Source organism: Argentina silus, assembly GCF_951799395.1.
Source record: "Argentina silus genome assembly, chromosome: X".
Taxonomy (NCBI): domain Eukaryota; kingdom Metazoa; phylum Chordata; class Actinopteri; order Argentiniformes; family Argentinidae; genus Argentina; species Argentina silus.
In genome coordinates this window covers 34,076,044-34,100,510 of record NC_139653.1, presented here as the reverse complement: position 1 = coordinate 34,100,510, position 24,467 = coordinate 34,076,044, and the positions used below count along the sequence as shown (strand labels likewise).

The 24,467-nt window shown below is 41.4% G+C and overlaps 2 protein-coding genes across 2 annotated transcripts; both read right to left on the bottom strand.

The window, feature by feature from the left end:
• Positions 1-526: 526 nt before the first annotated feature.
• Positions 527-9,172, bottom strand: wdfy1 (WD repeat and FYVE domain containing 1). Its single transcript, XM_083695775.1, has 12 exons — positions 9,018-9,172; positions 8,096-8,163; positions 7,900-7,973; positions 7,668-7,722; positions 5,180-5,330; positions 4,947-5,059; positions 4,172-4,298; positions 3,923-4,028; positions 3,659-3,760; positions 3,422-3,552; positions 3,014-3,122; positions 527-2,921 (listed from the first exon to the last, which is right to left on the bottom strand). The coding sequence occupies exons 1-12, from the start codon at positions 9,152-9,154 to the stop codon at positions 2,862-2,864; spliced, it is 1,233 nt and encodes a 410-aa protein (XP_083551901.1). The 5' UTR covers positions 9,155-9,172; the 3' UTR covers positions 527-2,861.
• Positions 9,173-17,831: 8,659 nt separating this feature from the next.
• Positions 17,832-24,024, bottom strand: serpine2 (serpin peptidase inhibitor, clade E (nexin, plasminogen activator inhibitor type 1), member 2). The gene is made up of 9 exons (XM_083695776.1): positions 23,799-24,024; positions 22,270-22,555; positions 21,857-22,084; positions 21,396-21,593; positions 19,935-20,133; positions 19,389-19,486; positions 18,939-19,025; positions 18,706-18,789; positions 17,832-18,527 (listed from the first exon to the last, which is right to left on the bottom strand). The coding sequence occupies exons 2-9, from the start codon at positions 22,529-22,531 to the stop codon at positions 18,490-18,492; spliced, it is 1,194 nt and encodes a 397-aa protein (XP_083551902.1). The 5' UTR covers positions 22,532-22,555; positions 23,799-24,024; the 3' UTR covers positions 17,832-18,489.
• Positions 24,025-24,467: the final 443 nt, after the last annotated feature.

Genomic DNA, 24,467 nt, shown 5'->3' with positions numbered 1-24,467 from the left:
CACTCCCTCCATCCACCTGTCAATCACTCTGACTTCACCCATATGGTTGATTTCCCTCATTTTCATAAAGTAACTTGCACAAGTAGGTTTATAATGAATGGAAAGATGAACAGGCTGTGTTAATAACTAATAATTATAATAAAATACAGCACCGTGCTCTAACAAAATGACTGGATGTTAGACTGAGCCCAGGGCCCCAGGCTAGAAAAGTGCCCTCACTATCAGCCATGAGTGTCTTTCAACTTTCAGCATTACTAGACATGCAATACAGAGAAGGCCTACTAATCTAAGCACTATTGATATACATTATTGGCAGTTTGAGGGAGTGCTTGGCTGCATAGATTCTTACTGATCCTAACAGAGGCAGTAATGTATTCTGTGAATTCAGGCTTGAATAAAAAAAATACACTGATGTAATTTCCTCTGAAGTAGTGTGTGCGTGTGTGTTCCCTGTGTATGAGGAGTATTCCAACAAAAGAGACACAGACATGATAACAGGTCAGAATAAATATAACAAGAGTTCTCTTTAAAAAATACATTTATTAGAGATATACAATAATGTCAGAACAGCACGTTACTTTTACAAGCATTATGATGTGATAAAAGGACAAACAAAACAAACAGATTAACAGAATGTAAATGTGGGCCCTAGTTTGGAAACTAGCCATTCTATATGTGTGACATCACCAAAAACCATAACTGTTAGCTTGAAACTAATTAAAAACAAACATACTGTATTCAACATAATATCAAGACATTTTTTATGGGATCAGCCTGTTAAACAGAGTTAAGACCTACTTCATTAGACCAATATACAGTAGCTAACCTTATTAATTCTAATTGTGGTTGTAATAAGAATATATTGAGGGAATCACTTTACCCCTAAAGGTTAGTGGCTTTTCTATGTGCACCTCTTAATCTAAACCAGTGGATCTACTTATGAGCAGAGGCACTGGGACTAGCCTAGAGTTGATCATCTCATATAACATGAGCAGGTATCTTTCACAGATCATAGAGGGGCAGTGAGTTAAGCTCCTGATGTCATTACTGAGTATCAGAGCTGTATTTTCATCAGAGAAAATCCTGATTGTACTGTAGCAAAGCGTCTCCATTACCCTGCACATCCCTGATGGCTGTGTGTGACATCAATACCTCTCTGTATGACATCACCATGTCTCTGTGTGTAATGAACATATCTCCCAATTACGTCATCATGCCTCTGTGACATCAGCACCTCTGTGTCACATGAGAAGATCTCTCAGTGGCGTTGGCATGTCTAATGAACATGTCATCCTGTGTGACATCACTCTGTCCCTGTCACCAACATAATCTCTCAACTAAAGCAAGAAGTAAACAACCATAAACAATTATCATAAATACATCACTACAAATATATACTATCTGATCAAAACTGGAATGTGACTACATTTAAAATCAGGAATTCCAACATTAAGTTAATTTTTTACCTACAATAAGGCAAGCGTTAGTCTCTATCCTACCACAAATCAGCAAAAATATTTACAGATTTAAGGATGCTACGCAGCTCAATTGCAGCCGCATGGAAAACAAGTTTTTCAATTTGGAGTTTGTTTGTTTTTAAATACATATCTGCTCTTGAAACCACAAATGTGTGCAACAGAAAGAAAAGCTAGAAGAGAGTAAATAGTTTTGGAGGCAGTCTATGTATTGGTGTGGAGGGCTGAAAGAGCTTAGAGAAACATTGTATGCTACAGAGCAGAGTGTGCATGAATAGTCAAGAGAACTGAGAGGGTTCTAGAATGCTTGGTGCATCCCTCTCTCTTAAGGCCTTGGAGGAAACATACACAGCATCTATTTCACCCACTATCCCACAGTGAGACATAACTTCCATACATCAGCATGTGAGCTTGTAGTGCTACATTTACATTTTCAAAGTACCAACTCAGTACCTAAGTGCCTGTTCAAAGAGAGCAAAGCCAATCTTGTTCAAAACATTATGCTGTTTTCATAAATACACAAAAATGTGTTAACTTATCGCAAAAGGCAACAGAGTAGTGTGTCTTTGCCATCAGGACTATATACGCCATCAGGACTATATATGCCATCTGTACATGTTAGTAAATCTGGGAAATGTACTGTTTCGCTAGGGTTGACATTTTACCATGGCAAAAACGTACACCTGGCACGTACAACCCTGCCCTCTGATGTCTTCCATGTATACCTCCTGAGACAAACAAGTAAGTTTAAGGCCAACTAGTGAGAGAGAGCGAGTGAGAGAGCGCGAGAGAGAGAGAGAGAGAGAGAGAGAGAGGGGGGAGAGCGAGATAGAGACTGACCTCATATGATCAGTGAAGGATATACAAAGCAATAAGCACACTAAATCTGCTACTGTACACGTTATGCACACAAAGGTATATAAAAGGGGTCTTTCTGTGTTGTCATAGTCTAATAATAACAATTCCAGGGGGAGGGAAATACATACTAGCATTCAATGGGGGGAACAGTCTGTGTATGTTTGTAAAAAATGGGGGAACAGGGGTGCTAGTAATCCCATATTATAGTGCAACAAGAATAAGAGCCGACCTACCATGTCAAAAGGAACAATATCAAGTCTAACATACATAACACAAACAACCCCCCCCCCCCCCCTCTCTCTCTCGTGCTTACAGCTCTACTGGACGGGTACACACTGCAAGTCAGACCTGAGACACAAAGTCTTTGACGAACATTCAGTTGAGATTGACAGGGCACAGGAGCGGGCAGAGAGGAAGTCAGAATGATGAAGAAAGAGGAGGAGTTTCCATGACAACTGCAGTCCCCAGGAGAGTCACCGGTCAGTAGAGCTAGGGCGGAGTTTTGGGGCCAATAGGGGGCAGGGTCACTCAGCGTGGGGAGAAGCCAGTTGCTGTGCTGCAGCCAATCACCTGCGTCATATCCCAGATCTGGTGTAATAGAGAGTCAATCTTAGTGTTTCCATATTCATTTATGGCTCACTGGCTGATTTGTGACTAATTGGGTTCATGAGGTTTCTGACCTTGACGATGCGGTCGCTGCCACAGGTCACCATCAGTCCTCTGGACGGGTCCATGTCCATGTGGGCAATGTTATGTTTCCCCTCATGAAACGTCGCCAAGGTGGTCCGGCTGAATGACACACACACACACACACACACACACACACACACACACACACACACACACACACACACACACACACACACACACACACACACACACACACACACACACACACACACACACACACACACACACACACACACTCGTGAGTGATAATGAAGAATATCAGGTGTTTGAGGAGGACAAAAAGCAGCAAGGAAAGAGATGAGGAGATGATGAGTAGGAGAGAAAGGAGAGGTAATATATATTTTAGTGCTTTATAAATGTAATAAATTATTAGTAGTAGTAGTAGTAGTAATACTCACTCCTCCTCCTTGATGGTGTCATAGCAGGCATCACAAACTCGCACCTGGAACTCAAAGCCCATCACTGGGTACGTGGAACGCTTGGAACTACACTTTCCACACACCGCCTTCCCACACTTCCTGCAGTGGTGCTGGGCACAGGAAACACTCATTAGCCAAGGGTCAATAGGTACAGCCTACATCAGCCCTCACCCCCACAGGTTATGTCTCAAAAGTAGTGAAGTATATGGCATTCACCTGCCTAAGCCCCATAGTCTTAGAGTCCCACATCTGTTTAATGTTCCAGAAGAAAGGCTGCTCACACTTTTGACAGGAGTCACTGTCCAACCACTGAGGTGCCTACAGACAGAGAGAGAGATATGAGTAGTGAATGAGATAGGTTACTCTCTCCCTCCCTTCAACAGCAGAGGGCAGTAGAGAGCTGGTAAGGCTCAGAGAGAAGCCCAGAGAGATGTCAACAGCAACCTTTGACATGTTCCACTGACTCATCGTGCACTCTACCTCCTCTCTGGGTGTGTCCATGTTCCACACCGTGATACCGCCATCTGCAGAACATGACAACAGCTGTCTGGTCAACTGGAGGTAGCACACTGCCTGCACTCGCTCACTGGAGACAGAGGGAGGACAAGAGAGAGAGGGGGCGAGAACGGGATGATGTGGAAAAGTTTTGCATGAACTACACTGACTTGGTTTGACAGCTACAGACAGCTGCCCCCCCCTCCCCACACACACACACACACACAGCCTTACTGGTGGCCCTGGAGCAGGAGTGTGCGGCCCTTGCGGCCCCCAATGTCCCACATGATGACACTGTGATCAGAAGCCCCCGAAAACAGCAACCTGTGGACAGGATCCCACCACAGAGCTCCAATACTACCTGTCTCATAGAGAGAGAGAGAGAGAGAGAGAGAGAGAGAGAGAGAGAGAGAGAGAGTTATCACATAACAGAGGCTGGTGCTGATCATATGACCACCAGTAAAGTCAGATGATTGTGGTGAGTCATGGGGGAATGACTATAGTACAGTAAGTGAAGCCACAGACCACTGTGCTATTTCCTCAAAGAATGCTTGATCACTACCCCATTGTCTGCTAGGCTATATTTTAAACAACTAAAAGTTGCCTCAAGATGACACCAGCACATACTGTACAGTATCATCAGAATCAACTTTTTGCTGTGGTTGTTTTCTTCTCCACAGATAGTGAGTGTAGGTAAACAGATGTACTGTATATGTGAAGTAGTCTAGTTCTCTATCTTTGTTCCCTGTCACTACGGTATGGATGTATTATGATGTCTACAATCCAGACAGGAGAGAAAGAGGAGTTATGCTTGTCTTTGAAGCCAGCTTTTGTTTCAGCAAATACTACTGTTTGGCCCCATTATGTCAGGTTTGCTTCCAACATGTACCTCATTTTCCTACTGAGGTTATGTTTAGGACATCTCTCATATGCTCAATCACAGCATCCCTATCTGCCACAAGCCTCAAGTCATATTGTGTGTGTATGTGTGGGTCTGTGCGTATGTTACCTTCGTGGCCCTTCAGTGTGGTGATGGTGGAGTAAGTCTGTCTCTCCAGTTTCAGTAGGGTGATCTGTCCTGAGTAGTCACCCACAAAGGTATGCTGTGTTTCATTGTCATACCTAGATGTGGAGTCAAGGAAGACCAGGGGAAATAACAGGTAGGGTATTGGACAGACTGGGGATTGGGGGGGGCTGGGTTATGCCCTGGCTTACGTGCATACACACACACACACAGGATACTGTAGGCAGGAGGCCCAGGAGCCGAAGTGGTGACGTCCCAACATACTGCCGCTCTGGGTGCACATCCAGCTCACACTCTTGTCATGTCCTGTGCTCACCACCCACTCGCTCTCCAGAGAAAACACCATAGCAGACACTCGGTTCTGATGGGCTAGACACACACACGCACACACTTAGTAAACACACAATTACAGCGAGTTAAAGGCTCACACCAGACAGTTTTGCTTCCTGGCTTTTCTTGAAAATAATACTCATAGAACGGATGCACAGAGTGGTGACTTTATTCATTCATGGAGCTATTTGGAAAAGTAACAGCAGATATACAGTGCCCTGTGTAAGTAGTGGGTCAGTGAAGCATTTTTTCTTCTTTTGGCTCTATACTCCAAAGGTTTTTGGTTTTTTTTCAAATTACTATGAGGTTAAAGTAGAGATGTGTTTGTATACATATTGGTTTCACCATTTAGAAATTACAACACTTTTTAAACAGTCCCTCTATTTCAGGGCACTAATTGAAACAGATTCATATAACTCAGACACTGGGTATCATCTCTGGTGATGCTCTGCCAGGGCTGTACTGCAGCCATCTTCAGTGTTGTTAGTTTTGAAAACTTTTTGCCTACAATCGTATCATCAAGAAATGAAATGCATGTTTAATTTGATTTAAATCTGAAGACTGACTTGGACAGTCAAGAACTTTACACTTTTTGGCCGCCCTGAAAAACTCTGTAGTTGCTATGGCAGTATATTTGGGCTCATTGTCTTACTGTATGATGAAGCGGCATCTAATGAATTTGCTTGGATTCAAGCAGACAAGATGTTTCTGTACACTGCTACCGTCAGCAGTTACATTATCAAGTAAGACAAGTTAGCCGGCTCTAGTGGCAGCTATACATGCCCAAACCATAACACCCCCTCCACCATGTTTCACAGATGAGGTGGTGTGCTGTAACTCTTGGGCAGATCCTTTTTGTCCTCAAACTTTCCTCTTGCAATCAATCTGCTATATCGTATTAGTCTCATCTGTCCACAAAACCTTTTTACAGACCTCTGCAGGCTTTTTACGTACTTTTTAGCTAAATGTAATCTGACCATCCTTTTAGAGAATAACTAGTGGTTTGCACCTTGCAATGAAGCCTGTGTAGTTCAGCTGGTGATGTATTCTGCAGATGGTAGTCTCTAACACATTCACGCCTGCCTCCTGGAGAGTGTACCTGATCTGTGGGACAGGTGTTTTGGGGTTGTTCTCAATTCTTTGGTCATCCACTGTGAACGTCTTCCTTGGCCTACCAGCTTGTTTGTGATTGTTGAGCTCACCAGTGCTTTTTTTCTTTTTAATGATTTTGGCAATCTTAAGGTTTTAGCTAGGTTTCTGATTGTTTTAAATGATTTTTCAGCCTAACAATGGCTTCCTTGACTTTCATTGACACTCCTCATGTTGACAGACACCAATAGCAGACTTAAAAGGCAAACGCAAAGCCAAGAATCAATTGACAACTTTCTTATGCCTGCACATACACACCTAACTAACCAGAAACAACCTGTCAAGCCAGTTGTCCCATTAATTTTGGTGCCCTGAAATGGGGGGGGAAAGTGTTGAAAGGTTGTTTGACTCTTAACTCAGTCGCAAAAAAGCTAGTGAAAGGAGTTTGTAGGGATATATTTGACTCTGGGCGTTAACTTTACAGACAGGCTAGTCATGTCACATTTCTGAGCTCTGTAACTGTGTGAAATGTCATACGTCATGCATGGCACATGGGAAATCGTTTTAGGAGGAGCTAAGAAAATATAATGTATCGCCCAAAAAACACATACTGTAACCTAAATGGCAATTTTCTGACTTGAATCATTGTGCAACACCAGGATGTCATACATCAGCAAAAAAAAAAAGAAAATGACTAATGTGGGACATGAACCCACACACAGGCAATCTCACTGTACAGCTGAAAACTTACAATAACTTTATGTCCAAATTCTCTCTCATTACAACATGTACTGAGCCATTTGACTAATTCTCTGTGCTGGAAGAGAACCAGTGGAAAACAGATGGAAACTTGCACAGTGATGTTTTTCTGGCTCTAATGTTGAAACAGGATTTTTCAGTGATGAGAAGAGGGTCAGGGCTAAGTAACTAGGGGGTTAGTCACAGAGATCATTTGGATTTTGGGGGGGAAAGCAAGGGAGAGTTATCATAATAATCAGACAGTATGCCAATATGAGCAAGCTAAGATGGCCTTGGCAAATGATTACTTCCCCCTCTTTACACTGTGGGTCTGTGTCTCCCACCCAGTCCTTTTTTAAATCATTTGGTCCTCTCCCAGCATACCTCGGGGCAAGTGGCTTCTCTGTTGACTCTCTCAGACACGATGACAATCTTATAAAATTCGCAATACACCACAATATACTCTATAAACAGAGACACTAGAGAGCATAGAAAGCATTTTGCTCCCCTAAGCTTTATAAAAGCAGGAAATCCCCTCTCAGATCTTACCTGGATATGTCTTAACATGGCTCATCTTGTTGAAATCTTCAGAGATGTGGAACTCCTGTAGGGACCACAAAAACGGAAATGCTCATTTGTCATTCTTATTTAATGTAACTTCAGACATGCAGTTTGTTATTAGGCTTAGCAGGGGTCAGTGTAATCAGAATTGTAGGGTTTTTTTCTGGATCTAGACAGAAGTTTAACTACGAGGTCAGGTCATCATTATGGCTTTACTTACCACAATGGCCCCGTTGTCCTGGCCTATAAATATGCGTCTGCTGTCATGGTGGTACGACATGCAGGAACACGGCGCTAATATGTGACACACATACACACACACACACACACACACACACACACACAAATATGAACAACGTTTTCAATTGATTGTCTTATTTTCTTCTATTTTCTAGCATATAGGACCTAAAACTTACAAGAGACTGTGTGGTAGATACTGGGCCAATACTGCCCACTGTCTCTCTTCAGCCATACCCGGATTGTTCTGGGGAAACAGTAAAGGTCATATTTGAACATCATTGTACCTTTTCAACAGTCCTGTGAAAGAGCAGTTTGACATTTTCAGACATGGATGAGGTTACTGAATAGGCTAATTGGAGGCAAACGTGTTATTTCCTGAAGTGTTGCTGTAATCTATTGTAATACGGAATAAATAGTCGACATACTTTGGGCAGAATTTAATCTATTGCATATAGCGGATTTCAAATAGGTACATTTTATTTGCACAGTAGCGTGTTCAAGATAGGACAGTGACTATGTCATTAGTGGTGCCAAGCGTAATAATGTCCCTTGTCACACAACTTTTCTTTATTTCTAAATGATCATGACAATTGTAGTGTTCAATCAAGGGAACGTTATTAACCCTTCTTATGCTACAAATGAAAGTTACCATATGTATTACTCTTGGCTTGTTGTTCCCATTGCGAACTTGTGAAATTCAGGAAAGACGCATTTAGCTAAATTACACAACTGATGATACAAATTCAATCGTTATTCATAATCATATCATTCATTGGACGTGATGTAACCTTTTTAGTTCCAGGGAGGTCCATCATAATTGGTGGATTAACGAGATTCTAGACTAGGAGTAGACCAAGTAGTACAGCGGAGATATAGCTAGCCAGACGCTTGCGGCTAGCCATCGTCACAGTTATAATTTGCTATGACTACGATATATTTTAAACCTAGATGTTAAGCTAAACTTTTTGTACAACTAATAGATAGCTGCTATACAAATGACAGCAAACCAGAGCTGTGGCCAACTAGATATTCATCTCTCTTGCTAATGTTCGGGGTAGCTAGCTAATATGCCGTGGAGCGCGTTAGTAGCATTCTCACCTGTCCTCGCTAACCGTGATCACTCCGTCCTCTTTCGGTATCAAAACTGCAGCATTGACAGCGTCTGAGTGTCCTTCGATCTTGTTTAGAAGAATTGGTCTTGAGCTTTGAGGCCTCGAATGAATCTCCGCCGCCATGTCTATGTTTTCTTTTTTCTAGACTATGTTATTTTCATCTGTGTTCTTTGAGCTCTAATAGTGGAACTCCGCCCATCTACTTCTGGTCGATGCAAATTTATGTAAAAGAAGATTTCTTCAAAATAAAAGCGCCCGCGTTAAACTTGTTTAAGCATTTAGAAATACTAAATATGGATAAAGGAACCACTCATTATATGTAACTATACCTATACCTATTTGTGTTTTTAAGGGTTCGTAATTCTTCTAATATCCAAATTAACCTTGCTGCACTGTATAGTGGCCACATAATGGACTGTACACAAAATATTTTCCAAGGCTAAACATGATTTTAACTAGCACTGTACTCGACAACACTAGTATACATATCAACTGAGTTTCAACCATGAGCGATATCATACCAACAATTATTGCCACTTTACTGTCGCCGAATAGTTAAAAGTGCCTAGTCTAGATTGCATATGGAACACATTATGGACTGTACACAAAAAGAAATCAAAGGCTAAACATGATTTTCACTACCACAGTACTCAACAACCCTTCTAGTATACATATGAGTTTCAACCATGAGCGATGTCATCAATCAATCAATCAAGTATATTTGTATAGCGCTTTTTACATAGACAAATGTCACAAAGTATACTAAACAATATAAACAATAAATACAATATGATCTAACACCAAATCATAGACCCCCAGGAGTAAGGGTCAGAGGGTCAAGGGAAGGGTTAGGATGGCAAATTATTTTTATTGAATGTTTTACTTTTAGTATGTCTTGTCTTATCTGTTGTGCCTGGGCACTTTATCTGTCTCACCGTGGGAGAGTGAGAAACGTCCTCTCGATTCCTTTGTATGTCTTGACATGTGAAGAATTGACATTAAAGCCACTTTGACTTTGACTTTGAAACAGGATACGAACCCGGGTTAGGTCGAGGGAGAGATTGGGATTGAGTAACCACCCAGCAAACCAGCCGGGCAGAGACAGCAAGGATGGTTTATCGCCGGGGCTAAAACTGGTCGTAACACTGACTAAAGAGATGAGTCTTGAATCTAGACTTCGAAAATGTAGACTGAATCTGACTCCTTTACATGAATTGGGAGATTATTCCAGAGATGGAGTGCTCTGTAGCAAAATGCTCTGCCCCTGCCGTAGTTTTAGATAATCTGGGAATTGCTAATCTCCCTGTGTTTTGTGAATAAAGAGCACGTAAAGGTTTATACGGCTGAAGGACGTCAGCGAGATACGAGGGAGCAAGTCCATGTAATGCTTTATAGGCTAATAAGAGAATTGTGAAGTCTGCTCGTGCTTTAATCGGAAGCCAATGCAAAGACGCAAGTACTGGAGTGATGTGATCATACTTTTTGGTTCTAGTAAGGATTCTAGCAGCTGTATTTCTTACGAGTTGGAGATTTTCCAGCGAACAATTAATAGCGAATAATTAATAGCCAGATAATAGCGCATTGCAGTAATCAAGTCGCGAGGATACAAAAGCGTGAATCAACTTTTCTGCATCACTAAATGATAGAAAATGTCTAATCTTAGATATATTACGTAGATAAAAGAACGCAATTTTTGGGCTGGTTTTGGTACGTGTATCAAATTAAAGATCAGGGTCAATAGTAACACCAAGGTTTTTTACTGCCTGAGTGATCGTACAGCATACGAGACTAAGTGTCAGATCGGATAGTAGGTTTCTCTGTTTCTTCGCGCCAAGGATGAGCATCTCAGTCTTGTCCGAGTTGTGGAGTAGGAAGTTGCACGCCATCCACTTTTTTATGTCTGAAATGCAAGCTTCTAAAGCATCCAACTGTGGTACTTCTCCTCGTTTCATCGAAATATACAGTTGAGTGTTGTGAAAATGTACACCATGCGTACGAATAATATTGCCTAGGGGTAGCATATACAGAGAGAACAGTAAAGGGCCTAGTACTGAGCCTTGTGGGACACCAAACTGGACCTTAGAGGGAGCTGAGGGAGCTCATCTAGTAGAACAAACTGGTATCTATCAGTTAGGTAGGACGTAAACCACTCTAACGCTAAACCACACAATCCAACAAGATTCTCTAATCGTTCTAAAATGACAATATGATCAACAGTAAGCTGCTTAAATCAAGAAGTACAAGGACTGGCGCAGAGCTCTGGTCTGAAGCCACAGTGTCACCCAGTGGCTTCAGACCAGCAATAGTTCATTAACTACTTTGTCTCATTACTATGTTGGGGCCTAAAACCTGACTGCAGGGTCTCATATATGCTATTCTGTTTCAGAAACATAGTAAGCTGCTGGACTACTGCTCAAGTATTTTCAAGAGAAACAGCAAGTTAGATATAGGTCTATAGTTTTTTAAGACATTCTGGATTTAGATTTGGCTTCTTCAATAGAGGCTTAATGACTGCTACCTTAAGAGAACTAGGCACACAGCCAGAGGAGAGAGAACGATTAACAATATCTAGCATAGGAGCCCCTAGGACCGGTAACATTTCTTTAACTAGTCTAATAGGAATAGGGTCAAGTAAACAACTGGATGGCTTAGAGGACATAATCAGTTTGCTCAATGTCTCACGGCTAATAAAATCATAAGCTACCAAAACTTCCACATTTCTCACCATATCCTGGGTACTGGGGAGTTGCAACAATTCTACAGATTCTCCAATACTCTCTGTGTTTGTCACATTTCCACACAGTTCAACAGATTCACCAATACTTACCTTGTTCAGCACATTATCCACTGTAGTCTGATTTCTGATCTTCTAAATTTTTCATCAAAGTATTCCATAAAGTCTTCACAGTTGAACTTAATTTGTGCCAGGCTGTCTACTTGTACGTTTTGTGACTGTATCAAAGAGAAATTTCGGATTTTGTTTGTTTTCCTCAATCAGGTATGAGAGGTAGGTGGATCTTGCTGTGGTGAGGGCCTGTTTATATTGGAATAGGCTATCTTTCCAGGCAATGTGAACAACTTCTAAATTAGCGTGCTACTTCCATTCAAGTTTCCTTGAGACTTGTTTAAGGGCACGGGTGTCATCAGCATACCAGGGAGCTAATTTCTTGTGTCTCTGCTTTTTCCTCCTGAGCGGAGCAACAATGTCAAGGGTCTTTCGGAGAGCAAAGTCATACCATTCCATACACATGTGGCCGGGGTTGCTATTCAAGGGGTCTGTGTAATGTAGAAAAGAATCCAGGAAAAAATCAATACATTTATGAGCAGTGCTAGAATTTATAGAACGGCTAATGATAAATCTAGGTTCTGGGCTAAGGTAGTTTGTTACTCTGAGCTGGCATGTGATAAAGAAGGTGATCTGACAGCACAGGGTCATGTGGAAATACTAAGACTTCATCAATATCAATACCACGCGATAGAACTAAATCCAGAGTATGATTTAGTGGGTCACACTGTGGGTAGGTTCAGTTACATGTTGTAAAAAACCAACTGTGTCAATAAGTGCTAAGAAAGCTTTTCTGAGTGGGTCAGCATCATCATCTACATGAATGTTGAAATCTCTGAACATCACAATCCTATCAACCTGAATTACCAGATCAGACAAGAACTTTCATTAAGGAATGTTGAGTACAGAGTGAGCGAGTAAGCGAGTAAGTACTGTGCTATAGCTACGTGTACAGTTCTGCTGCAAAGACTTAATTACTGGAACCTCAAAAGATGAGAACACCACCTCCGTTTTAGGTGTAAGACCTAGACGTGTGTCGTAGATCATGGCAACCCCCCCCTCTCCGTGACGTGGTTGTTAATAAATCCAGGAGAGGCTTCATTTAACTGAATATACCCATCTGTTTTAAGTTTCAGTTAGTCCTATCACATCTAATTTATGGTCTGTAATAAGTTCATTAAATGAAATAGCCTCAGAAGTAAGTGACCTAATGTTTAATATGCCCATTTTAAGCTGGGTGTTGGAAAGAGACGCAGAGTGCATTTTACTATCAGCAGAGGGGCAGATTTCTATACCCACCAGGTTGCTAGAACAAGGACATGACGGTCTGTTTAACTTAGTTATACCAGATGCATGACGGGGGACAGAAACAGTCTCAATATGATTAGCTAAAATACCTAAACCATGTGTACTAATACTGTTGGCAGACTCCACTGACCTAGCAGACTTAGGGCTAAATTCTGCTGCCTAGCATGCGCCCTAGCATATCATAGTTGATTAGATTGACGTAAGCTATCATCTACAGTATGTTCCTACACAGGACATGAGCACCACTCGAGTCTGTCACTCTTTAGCAAGCCAGGCTAACCCCAGAACGTGGAACCTACATCTTGTGTCGCGCACCATTTAGCCAGCCAGCGATCTCGAGGAGACACAGACACCCATTTATTTATCTATATCATTTTGACTATTTTGGTCCCCCATAATAGTAGAAATTCCACTGCCAATTTGTAACATGTTTTTCCCTCTACATGTATCTCTATTCCCATCTTAAAAATGTTACATTTACATTTTAGTCATTTAACAGACACTCTTATCCAGACTTCAGTGAATCAACAATGCATCACAGCCATGTCAATTCAGAACTACAGTACAGTACAGGACAGAGAATAAAGATTATTTCTATAGAGGACCAAAATAGTTTAAATGAAATAGATAAAAAAAAGAAAAATAGATACATGAATACATAATTCATTACCACACAATACAAATTAACTAAGCTAATAAAGAATTCAATATATGCATTTATTTGTATTTTTTAAGTGCTGTAATTTTTTATCAAATATGTTTCCATAATGTCTCTTTTCACAATAATGTTACCATATTTAATTTCATAATAATGCCAGCCTTTATCTATTATGTAATGGGGAGTGCAAGAGGTAATCTCCCGCAGTCCTGTGTTGACTGGCAGATTTTGGGCTCAAACTAACTAAGCTGCCTGTGAGCAGCGACTGGGCTACTCCAGGGACATATACATACATATATACATACATATATATATACATCACATGAAGTACTGTTTATTATATTTAGGAGCTCATTTAATTCAACCGATCACAACAAGCTTCCGTGCGACAAGCTACCTGAGACAACACAACCACAGGTTTACAGGAAAGCATCCTACCTGAGACAACACAACCACAGGTTTACAGGAAAGCATAACATGTCCTTCGATATTCCAGAGGCAATAGGATTGGCCATTTCTGATGAGCCTAAAATTCTACAAGCAACATGACCGATCTGTTTCTCCTGGAATGCAAATAAATGCATTTTTTACATGTTCGGCATTTAGCAGACGCCTTTATCCAAAGTGACTTACAGCAATTACATTTGTCTAAAGTAAGTGAAACATCTATACATCTATACAAAAAAACCACAATGCTAGAAGAAGTAAGGACTACTTTTAACTTTTATTTTTTATTTACAGTAAAGAAACTGTACAGGGGGGTAGTGGGGGGTGAAGAGGTCTTTAGGAGGAACAGTCAAGATGTAGCCTGAAGAGATGGGTCTTCAGTCTACGGCGGAAGATAGGTAGTGACTTTGCAGTCCTGACAGCAGTGGGAAGCTCGATCCACCACCAGGGTGCCAGGATAGTGAGAAGCTGCTGCTTCTCTCGTGAGGAATAGACATATTCTTCTGAGGTTGTAGAGGAAGAATCTACAGGAGCGTGCTGTCGCTGTGATGTTCGCCACACAGGATAAGAGGTTGTCAAGGATCACCCCAAAATTCTTGGCTGTCTGGGAGGAGGTCACAGTAGAGAAGTCTTGGAGAGGGCAAGCTTTCCCAGGGAAGAAGAGCAGCTCAGTCTTGTTAAGGTTGCGCTTGAGGTGGTGGGCTGACATCCAAGCAGAAATGTCTGCAAGGCATGCAGAGACACATGTCGCGACTTGTGAGTCAGAGGGGGGGGGGGGGGAGAGAAAGAGTTGAGTGTCATCTGTGTAGCAGTGGTAGGAGAAACCATGTGAGGAAATTACAGAGCCAAGAGATTTGGTATAAAGGGAGAACAGTATGGGCCCTAGGACGGAGCCCTGGGGGACCCCAGTGGTGAGGGCGTGTGAAGAAGACAGCAACCCTCTCCACGTCACCTGGTAAGATCACGTTGCAAGGTAGGATGCAAACCAGGAGAGTGCAGAGTCAGAGATGCCCAGTTCTGAGAGGGTGGAGAGAAGGATCTGGTGGTTTACTGTGTTGAATGCAGCAGAGAGGTCCAGAAGATTGGAACAGAGGAGAGGGAGGAAGCTCAAGCAGAGTGGAGGGCCTCCGTGACAGCAAGGAGAGCAGTCTCAGTAGAGTGCCCAGCCTGAGGAGTGAGGAAAATGTGGAGAACAGTTTCCATGGGCCAGAGGCAGAGGATTGAATTTTGGAATGGTAGTAAGAAGCTTTAGCAGCTGATGCAGAGGAGGTGTAGTTGAGGAGGAAAGAGAGATAAGGTTTTAGGTCATCAGGGAGGCCGGTTTTACTCCATTTCCTCTCAGCTGCCCGGAGCCCTGTGATGGGGAAAGTGAAATAATTAACACTATTCCATTTTATTACAGTGGGATCAAGTTTGACAGCCAAATATTACCATTTTCATGTCAGTTTTGCAGAGCTGAACTTTTTTGTGGGTGTCTTCAGTGATGTTCCACTTTTCCAATGTATTATCTGTATAAAACATTCTGTCCCACATAACAACTGCACATTCACAGTCTTGTTCACCTCAACTCCTGAAGTAATCCTCAAACTGCTTCCTCTGAAATAGGCCAAAAAACACTTTCTAAAATGTTCTCCCTCTATACCAAATCTCTTGGCTCGGTAATTTCCTCACATGGTTTCTCCTACGACAGCTACGTGGATGACACTCAACTCTTTCTCTCTTTCCCCCCTCCTGACTCACAGGTGGCAACACATGTCTCTGCGTGTCTTGCAGACATTTCTGCTTTGATGTCAGCCCACCATCTCAAGATCAACCTTAACAAGGGTGATCCTTGACAACCTCTTATCCTGTGTGCCAAACATCACAGCGACAGCACGCTCCTGTAGATTCTTCCTCTACAACATCAGAAGGATACGTCCCTTCCTCACCAGAGAAGCAGCACAACTTTTGGTCCAAACACTTGTGATATCTCGCCTTGACTACTGCAACGCACTCTTGGACAGTCTCCTCGCCTCCACCATCAGGGCTCTGCAGCTCATCCAGAACACTGCCGCCTGTCTCGTGTTTAATCTCCCCAAATTCTCCCATGTCACTCCCCTCGCACCCTTCACTGGCTCCCAGTAGCAGCTCGCATCAGATTCAAGACCCTGGTGCTCGCCTACCGGGCAGCAAAGGGAACAGCCCCTCCCTACTTGCAAGCAATGGTCAGCCCCCAAACCCCTGCCCGATCACTCCGCTCTTGCACCTCGGCTGGCCACCTGGCACCGCCGCCTCTACGTGGATGCAGCAGCCGCACTACTCAGTCACGGCTTTTCACTGTCCTGGCGCCCCGCTGGTGGAACGAGCTTCCCACTGCTGTCATGACTGCAGAGTCACTACTAATCTTCCGCTGTAGATTGAAAACCCATCTCTTCAGGCTACATCTTAACGGTCCCTCCTAAAGACCTCTTCACCCCCTGTACAAGTTTCTCTCCAGTTAATAAAAAAATAAATAAAAATCCTTCTTGCATTGTGACTGGCCCCTGGTCTGAGCATTGATTACTTTATCTTATGATGACTGATGGATAGATGATTCACTTACTTAAGCAAATGTATTTGTTGTAAGTCGTTTTGATTAAAGGCGTCTGCTAAATGCCATAAATGTTAATGTAAAGCCGCGAAAACGGCGAAAAGCGAAACCGGAAGTCTTAATGGAGCTACAGTATATGGAGCTAGTTGGAGCTCAGAGAACACAGATATCTCTGCCCACATACCTCGGGTGTAAGTGAATGAGGATTTCTTCCAAAATAAAAGCGATGTTTAACTTGTTTAAGCATTTAGAAATAGTAAATATGGTTAAAGGAAACACATTTTTACTTATCTCAATGTATTATTTGTGTTGTTAAGGGTTTTCTAATTACCCAGATGAAACACTGCTGGACTGCATAGGGCATATATAATGGTCTGTACACGCATATTTTTCATAGGCTAAACTTGATTTTTAGTACCAATCAACTCAGTAACCCTTAGAATATGAATCAAGTGAGTTATTTGGACTGCATATGGCACATATAATAGACTATATACTAACATTTATCTATATTCTATAAGTGTTGCTGAGTAGATTGGCAGTACATATGAAGTTTAGCCTTGGAATATTATTTGTATAGAGTCGTATATATGTGCCCTATGTAAAATGACATTTAATTGCACGAATATGTAAATTATAATTATCAAAATTACTTTTTTTAAATTATATATAATTTCTGTTACGTAATAGTTCCTTATTTTATGACAAATATGATAACATATTGCAATCCCATCACTTTCAAGTGATCACTTACCTTGCGCTTTTATTTTGAAGTCGCGAAAACGAAACCAGTCTTAATGTCGGAATTTGCCGTTTATTATCGCTCACAGAACACAGATATTTTCAGTACATGTTATTTTCCTCTCAACTCAGAAGGCAAGGAGAGAAGCAGCTGAAGTGGTTCGGACGGGATTACCGTAATGACCAGTATACATCCACCACAATGTTAAATTATTGTTATTCTTTCGGTCTTTCCAAAACAACATTACAAAAAAAAAAAAATAATAATAATAATTTCAAGAGAAACTTGTACAAATGTTATTGTATTTATTTTATTGAACAGTATGCATATTTGATACAACAGCAGAAGGGAGAAGGCATTGATTGGGGATGTTTTATTTCGGCCACCCTCATATCTCTCTCTTTTTTTTTTTTTTTTTTTTTTTTTTTACCTAAAGCCAACTCAACCACCTCAATACAAGATCAACTATTGCTACATTGAGGAATTATTAAAAAACATAACATACAAACTACAAAACAGTAGATGTAGGCCTAAATGTAAGACAATGATTGACATTCAAAATAGGAGTTGAATTAATTCAGTGACAGGAGTGTTTCCAATCTGACATGAAATGTAAAACCATTTAACTGAAACATGCTCCATACAATATACATTTGACATTCATGGTCATATAAAAAGGTAACACATTCTATAAAGTATGCAAAGAATAATTAAAACACAGATGGAACTTTCTCATTTGCAGATCATTGCCTATGTTATGCACTGTAAAAGGAAAATAAAATGCACACAATTAAAACAAATCATATGCCCACATTGTCTCCAGTCAAAAATACATGTATGTGTGTGTAGTGCGGTATGTTGTCTGCATGTGGGTAAAAGCATGTCCTGTGTATTTGTGCTATTTTAAGCTTGGCAGGCATACTCTCCAGGATCATCTTTGCCAGTAGGCTCAAGGCTGGTTGATCTGGCCAATGAAGAGGATAGTACCTGGGAAAAGAGAAGTCAAACTTCATTCAAATAAACAACTTGCATGAAGTAATTCCAACATAAATAGAATATGAGCAGGATCTGCATTTTGATTCTACCTAATACATGTTGTCCCAATTACAAATTACAAATTCTCAGAGCTGCTTAAATTCAAAGTTAATGGATCGACAGGTCATACCTGTTGGGTTGTGCCTTATGAGAAAGAGGAAGGGTCTATCCACAATCACCCAGGGTGGAGAGGACCTGGCCAGCAAGATGGCAGCTATAGGCAATAGAAGACCATTGTCAACAGAAATATATTACAATAACTCCTTATTCAACTGTCAGATACTCTCCAATATTCTGATAGGATATAAAGATGACACACTAAACTAAATACAAAGACACAACATTGGCAAAACAGAAACTCACTAGTGGCAGCAGTTGCTTTTGTTCCGTCCTCATTGACCTCAATTTTGGCTTTCTGTAGAGCCTTAGATACGGACACAGGCTCCAAACCTGAGGAGAGAAGTTGGATGAGAAAATAATAATGTTTTTAACATTCCACTGCCAAACACAATGTAACACAGGGGGGCGCTAGAGAACTACCAACGTCTGGACGCATTAATTCTATTCATTCTGTCAGGGAGCTGGCAGAGGTTATTGGTAGAGGAGAATAACAGAAATGATTCACCATCTCACTGGACAGCTAGACATGAATCATACAGTAGATGTTTGGAGCTCTCATGGCAGTAAACAGTCAACTATGTGCATATAAGCTTAGTTATGTCATAGTTATGAAACCCAAACTGAGTCTGATACACTGAAAAAATATATTTCACTTTTGTATGATGTTTGATTTATGATTCCAGTGTCACTCACTCAGGTGTCTGAAGTCTGCTTTGCCCGCATCAAAGATGTCGGTTATTCCCAGGGCTGAGAGGGGGACTTCCAGATTCACCTCAGCTTCAGCTGTAAACCTACACACAAGCCCAATGGAATACTTAGTGAATATTGGTTAAACATAGGGAAGACTTGTTGCAGTGTCATTATGGTTATAATTGTGCACACAGAAATGTATATTGAAACCACTCATCACATGGAGACAGCTATTAGATATGACTTGGATGCAATAAGTCACTACACTTGGAAAGAAGAGTCAACAACAGGCAGTGAGTCCTCCTTTCTGGCAAAACACCATATTATGTGTTAGCAAGAGTGTTTCTTTACAACTTACACAATAAAATCTTTTCAAGGTTGCAAAAGGTTGAACCATAATATGCCATGAAACGTTGAGTCATGATACGTAATAGCCTACTGTAATAGTTGTTATAGGGTGTCTTATTCACTCACAGGAAGTGTTTCCTGGCCATGACAGACAAGTGTTTGTGTGTGTGTGTGTGCACGTGTGTGTTCTCTGGGTCATACTTGGGCAGCAGCAGGCGGACCTTCTTCTGATGGAGCAGCTTGGTCCAACTTTGTACGGTGGCTGTACTGATATGGGGGATGATATCAGCCAGTGGTGTGTCCGCCTCTGACGGCAGGGCAATCAGCATGCTCATGCTGTTGCCGTCATACGGCAGCTCGATGACCTTGTACTTCAGACCTTGGGGTGTGCTGGCCAGACCTATCAGTGGAGGGGTCAAAGGACAAGGGTCAGGGGGGGCCAAAGGCAATGGACAGGCCATAGGGTTACACATGCGGTAAGTAATAATGTGTTCATGACATGTCCGAATTAGGAAACTCAAACATTTCCAACTTGTAAACTTGTTGTTTGAAGATGTGCTCTCTCTAATAATTCTGATTATTTTTCTGGATATTTTTTCTCTGTAAATGACAACATGTGACATGTGAAAACAAAAATATGACTCCATCTCTGAGGCGTTGATGTATCGTAAGTGGAGTATTCCATTGCAGTCACTTCGTTCAAGAGGTTTTCAAAATAACACTAACGTACCCACTATCACTTAAAGTAATGTTTCACCTTTTTAACATCTTTTGCTGGTTTGGCCCTGACTTCGGCTGTAGTTAATTAGCTCGGTTTTTCGCTACATATTTTGTTTCCTTTGATACTGAGTAGTCATATTTTGGGCGGCATTCATTCTGAAAATATGTTCAAAACACCTTAAAGACACTCCAAAGCAACTCATATTAGGACAGAATCCCTTTGTTTTTCTTACATTTTTGAAAAGTGACAACGCTGTAATCCACTTGAGCATTATGTTCCCATGACAATGAAAATATAAAAGTGTCTTACAGTGTAACAAAGTGCCTTTCAGAAAGATAATGCAGACAAAGTCTTCAGAGAGGTTATTTGTCATAATATGAGTTGGATTGGAGTGTCTGCAAGGTGTTTGACATATTTCCAGAATTAAAATATGACTAAACAGTATCTAAGGAAGCAACATATGCAACTAAAAACTGCACAGGCTAATACAACCAAGGCCAATGGCCAAACCAGGAAAAAATGTTAAAGTGGAACAGTTAAACACCCTTTAAAATGACAGCCTTCTTGAGAATCCATTCATAACACTCAACAGGCTAAACCACAGCAAGGAGGGGATTATGGATGCAGTCTAAATATAGAGGGCTGGTATATAATTTCACATACAGATCCAAATATTATCCCAGTGAGGAGTTCAGAAGGGTGAGGTAGGGAGGGGCTACAACATTACTTTAAAAAAATAACCAAGACCTCACCATGAAATGACTGTTAGTCAATAACAATTATATGAACTATGAACATTACAACTTTGAGGGCAACAAAAGACAGATCAACTACTGATGTTGAGAAAAACAATTACCAAACACTGACCAGTCAGTGACCGGATACTCTTTGAGTACACTCAACAGTAAGACATAGAGATAAACCCTCCGAATTGAACTCACCAATGTTGAAGACAGATAGCTGAGACATCATGGGGACCTTGTATGCGTTGCCATTGCCCCCATTGAAGGTCCTCATCTTGGTGTTCTCAGGCAGGAAGCGAGACTTCCACAGCCCTTTGAAGTAGATGGAATTGACAGCCACCAGTCGAGTCAGGGCTGCATCCAGCATGTCTGCCTTGACCAGAGTGGGGATGTGACCTACACAAACACACAACCCAGGGTCCTCATCAAAATGGAGTGTTCCAACAAAATTGAAATACTGACTAAAAGTACCATACCATTCAACCTAGCTAATGGTCTCAACTTTTATGTGTTTTCTGTTACTACAAAGCGTTTAAAAAATATCTTATGAGGGAAACATTCAAAGATTCCTATTATAGTGCATTACATATATATATGCATGAATATACAGAAGGAGGAGGACAATCAAAACAAAGGGGAGTGGGAGGAAGAGCAGGAACCTTTGGTGCGGTTGTTAACCCAGTCGTTGATGATGTCTGCTGCTTTTTGTGTGTTGCTGAAGTCCATAGTGTTGCTCTCACACTGGAAGTTGGCCTGGTTAGTGATCACAAACTGCTCCTCCATGGGAAAGCCCTCCTGAGTGAACATAGCGTTGGCGATGGTCACGATGTCCTGGTTGGCCTTGGCTGTTAGGGTCTTGTGGAGCTTTCTCAACATCTTATAAGGGCCTGAGGAGAATCATTGAAGTTTGTTAGTTTGAGCAATGTTTCAAAACAATGTGTCCATTAATAATGTGCCCATTACTCAAGGTTTGAATATATATCTGAAACCATAAGACAGCTAGGAGCTCAGAAAATGCTAACATGTGAATCTGCTTTGGATGTTCAAGCCTAATAAACATTGAGGGTTTTACCATTCTTCTTGTAGTGGAGTGCAGTAAGGAGCTGTCTGCGGGTCTCGCCATGGGCCCCTGGCAACAGCATGCCCAGGATGGAGGCCACACCATGGGGGGAGAGCACCAAATTCTCCTGGAGCTTGGAGCGCACCACCTGCTGGAACACCTGGAGGCCCATGTCAGAGCCGCGCTCGCCATAGGAGGGGGCCAGAGAGGTTGCCCCCCAATGGCCACACAAGGTCACTAACATATACAGGCACAGCAGGGAGGGACCACCCATCTCAGGTATCACTCACTGACACACCTGGAGGAAAACAGAGGGTTAGAGATGGGAGAGAACAAGTAATCTAAAGAGACAACATACGATTCAGTATGGTTAACCACAATTAGAACAGAGAGCAGTAGTTTAACAGGAACTGAAATCCCCTGCACCCCTCAGGCACTGGCATCAATATCCAAAGTCAAACTACTGTGTCAGTGTGACAAAGAGTTACTCCTACCGTATAAGCATGACTAAGGTCACTGTCATTCCTCTAAACCAAAATCAGCACAAAAAGCTCAGGTCTTTAATATTGGTCAAATAAAGTCATTATAGAAAGAAACTATATCTTAAGGTGAATAGCATACCATAGCCTCTGTCCTGTGGAAATACTGGCTTTACTTCATCAGTTAACCTCAGTGCATAAACATAATTATGCTTCATGTTCAGACAATTTTCCTTAGTTACATAACATCATACCATTGATGGGGGTGGAATCTGACTGCAGACTTCTAAATAGTTGGTCATACTTGGTTGGTATACACACTCATACAAGTTGGTATTTGGTGGCCTATTGAACCACTCATACAGTATACTAAAAGTAAAGCCCAGTATTCATGCTTCATCCTCATCGTCTTTCTGCTCTGTTTTTAATTTTTTGGGCACCCAAAATAATGGACTTTATTAAGGTTTAATAAAAAAACAAAATAAATACTTTTAGTGAAAAGAATAATTGGAAAAGAAAGGAAAAGCGCGGACAACCTCCCCAACCTTCATCACAACCAATACTATTTTTCCCCCAGTCATAAGGTCCTTCAACTGAGGAACTTGAGAGTGGTGACAACCACTACTTCTCACAAGTTAATTTAACAGTCCAGACAGGTACCCATGCATACTGTAAAAATAGCTAGTAAACAACTATGAAAACATCACAACACAGCTGTTAAGTATATTTTAAGTGTGTACGCATCCATAGGTGTTTAACAGCAGAGATACAGTTGTCATCTTTGTAATGAACATATACAAACATCACAAAAAAGTAAGAAACATATTTAATTAAAAAGGAATAATGGCCTACAAAGGAGCATAATAACCTAATGAAGTGACATTCGTTTAGAAAGAAAGGTACTGTCTAACTTCTTCCATCCAGAGAACAATGTAATGATCTGCATCATTCAATCAAGGAGCAGTAGGCTAATGAACAGGAATATCAATTAGCATCAGGATGTCATAAATAGTTAAAATTATTTGTATAATGCGGCTCCACGTGGAGACATAACATCCTTACCTAAATGATTCGGATTTGGATTCCAAAAATGTTATTTCAACATAAAATGGTGCGGATAGCGTTGAAGGACGACACCAAATGAAAGACACTCAACTCTTCTTCCGCCTACTATCCAGTACAGCGACCGACGAGGGACGAAGTGATACGTCGAGACAATAAACTTTCGTCTTCTTGGAAGAAAATCCTGACGCTCAAATATAATTTGAGTGTATACATGGGCAGTTTTTGTGGGTTGAACTCCGCCCTCTCCCAAACTCAAATCGCCACCGGAGAAACTTCGTCGTGAGCAGAAACGCCTAAGTGACAACTCCGTGGAACATGTTGCAATAAATAAATGAGCGCGACAAGATGTATTACGTTTAGTCTTAAAGACTATTAGGCAGTAAACATTTGTTGTAAACTCTCCCGAACGTGGGCCATGTATCTTGACACATAAAAAAAACACATTTAATTACAAAAAGGGGAGTGGCATGTTTAATATAGCAATGTTATAGATGCAGAGGACAACGTGTTTATTGGTAAAGGTACATAATAAGTAACGCCAATCCAATTTCATTCCAAGGTCCCCAACTAGCCGACTGAAGACCACGCCTAAACGGTTACTCAATTGCGACTGTGGCCCTATAGGGTACCGTCAGATTCAGATACCTGAGGCCAGGTTCAGACAAA